Source organism: Pteropus alecto, unplaced genomic scaffold (genome assembly GCF_000325575.1).
Source record: "Pteropus alecto unplaced genomic scaffold, ASM32557v1 scaffold49, whole genome shotgun sequence".
In the NCBI taxonomy this organism is placed as follows: Eukaryota; Metazoa; Chordata; class Mammalia; order Chiroptera; family Pteropodidae; genus Pteropus; species Pteropus alecto.
In genome coordinates, this window is record NW_006443131.1 from 1145583 (window position 1) to 1148211 (window position 2629).

Consider the following 2629-nt stretch of genomic DNA (forward strand, 5'->3'; position numbering starts at 1 on the left):
CACCCCGCGCTCCGCACAGCCTGGCCCTCCCTCCCTCGGGGGCAGCTGTCCTCTGTCCCCCACCATGAGACGTCACCCTCGCGTCCCGCCAGCCGCAGACGGGACGGTGTCTGTGGTGGTGGCGTCTGTTGGGTGAACTTTCTGGGCCTTCCTTAGGAGCTCCGGGAGAGGGAAGAAGCAGCCGGCCCTCCGCTACACGGCCGCCCAGCTCCTGGACAAGGGGGTGCTGCTAGGGATCGAAGGCCTGCCCACCTCTCAGTACGTGTCCTCACGGGCAGGGTGGGGCGCCAGAGTCCCTGGGCCGCCCCGTGGGATGGGGAGAGGCGTGGGCGCCGCCTTGCCAGAGCTGTTGGGGTGACGGGGACAGGACACCTGCGGCAGAGGGCCCGGCGGCAGGCGTGGTCTGGCACGGCTCTAAGCACCCCAAGGCGGAGGACGCCGGGGAAGCTGCCGGGGAGGGGTGGGGGGCGGCCGACTTGGGCCCGCAGGCGGGAGGTGTGCGGTGAGCGGACGTGAGACCAGGAGGCTGCGGGGGGCGCGCGGCGCTGCCGGGCAGGGAGAGTGGGCGGAAGGAGGGCACTGTCCCCGTCCCCAATCCTGCTGCTCGTAGCTTCAGAGACGTCGTCTTCGACATCGCGCCGGGAGGCGAGGTGGGGACGTTCGACGTGCACGCCAGGTTCCTGGGTGTGGACATGGAGCACTTTCGGCTTCACTACCAGGTGAGGGGGCGTCCTCGGCCTCGCGGGGGGCGAGGGGGCGCGGGGACACGCCCAGGACACCGCTGGGCTTCAGTGCACTGGCCTGACGACAGGTGGCCCCAGCCGTCCCCCACCCGGTCAGCGCCGTCCGTCCCCGTGTGGCCCCGTCCCCGTCCCCGTCCCTGTCCCCGTCCCCTGATGCAGACCCGCTGCCAGGCAGCGACGTCGAAAGCGGGTGGACATGGGAGGGACCCGCCGTGGCGCCCACAGCCCTCGCCACAGCCCGGGATGAAGGTCCTGCGGGCCCCGAGGGAAGGCTGGGGCGCAGCCCGCCTCAGAGGCCGGCAGGGACGCAGAAGCTCCCAGCCGCAGCTTTCGGCAATTCCGCCTGGGGAAGGAGAAAGCCAGGGCCGTGCCTGCCCCGGCTCTGCTGAAGCCGGCGTGGGCCGCGTCGCCGGACCCTACCCCGCCTCAGTGTCCGCGTCGGTCAAGTGAGGTCTCAGTGCCCCCCACCGTGGCCGGTGCCGCTGGACGGCTGGGCCACAGCGAGGGACCCTCAGACTCCGCTCCCTGTCCCTTCCCTCCTCCTAGGACCTCCTGCAGCTCCAGTACGAGGGGGTCGCTGTCATGAAACTCTTCGACAAGGCCAAGGTCAATGTCAACCTCCTCCTCTTCCTCCTCAACAAGAGGTTCCTGCAGAGGTGACAGCGGCAGAGGTGACAACGGCGGTGCCCATCCCCCACCTCGCTGCAGGCTTTTCTCAATGCCCAGGCTTCACCGACTCACTGCTCTCGTCCGCTGTAGACACCCAGGCCTCACGCTGGGCAGGCCGGGGTCTGGCCCCTTCCCCAGCTGGGGGACTTGTCCGTCTTGCCGCAGGTGGGGGTCTCCAATTGGCTAAAATCAGCTTTGACCCAGAGTCTGGTTATGTGGCTTTTAAGTCCCCCAAACCCCACGGTTTTCCGGTGGGTATGAACCCAAGCGGGGTAGAACCCTGCCCCTCGGCCCGGGCAGGCAGTTGCTCTTATGTCCGCTGCTGCCCTCCCGTGGTCACCCCAATATTGCATGCACTGCTCTGCCGCCGGACTCCCCTCCCTCCGCCTTCCTGCTCTGTGGACCCCAAGGTGAGGCCAGGTTGCCCACCCCCACCCCTACTACATCAGCCCTGCTGGAGCCCAGCCCCTCCCTCGCCCTTGCCCAGGACAGGGCAGACAGCGCTTGCTGTGGCACTGCCATCCCCCAGGGACCCCTGCGGCCGGTGGTCTGTTCTGTGTGTGGGTCACAGAGCATTTATTCTCCCCCAGGTACTGCACAGCCTTAATCATGGTTTTAATTATCTCATCTTTTTGAGCTCAGAGAAAGAGTTCTCATTTCCTTATTCAAACGAATACTTTGCCAGTCTCTTGTGCCTTGTACGTAAAGTCACTGAGGTCGGGGTGGCGGCCCCACAGGGACGCACAGCGGCCTGGTCCTTCTCTCTTTCACCCTCCGGCTCACCCCATAGCGCGACTCCCCCAGGCCGCCTGGGTGGAGCCACACCTCGTCCCTGCCACCTCTCCGTCTGGCCACCGCGTCTGCGACGTCCCAGCCCTGCCGTCCTCTGGTTTCGTTTTAATAAAAGCAGCTGTTCCCCACATCTGTTGTTAACCCCTCATTTCCTTTGCCGCGGGCAGGCAGCCCCGGCCGCCCCAGAGGCTCAGTGCGCTGTGATATGGCCTCTGCGCCTGTCCCCTCCCCCGGGGGACGGAGCAGAGAGGAGGACGCGTTCTTAGGTTTCGGTTCTGCTTCTGTCAGCCGCTCTGCAGACCAAAGCCAAGCGGAGGAGACACCAGCCCGGTTCGGCCCCACCGACAGGCACTCGTTGCCCATGGGTCCGCGAGCCTGGGCGACCACCCGAAGGTGCTCGAGCCGCAGCTCTGTGCCGTAGTCAG

The 2629-nt window shown here is 66.8% G+C and overlaps 1 protein-coding gene across 1 annotated transcript in view; it reads left to right on the forward strand.

Moving 5' to 3' along the window:
* IQGAP3 (IQ motif containing GTPase activating protein 3) overlaps positions 1-2334 on the forward strand; it is a 35974-nt gene extending 33640 nt beyond the window's left edge. Inside the window, exons 36-38 of the mRNA XM_015598346.2 lie at positions 157-258; positions 611-719; positions 1290-2334. Coding sequence (XP_015453832.1) covers positions 157-258; positions 611-719; positions 1290-1403 — 325 coding nt within the window. The 3' untranslated portion in view covers positions 1404-2334. The remainder of the gene's footprint in view (positions 1-156; positions 259-610; positions 720-1289) is intronic.
* Positions 2335-2629: the final 295 nt, after the last annotated feature.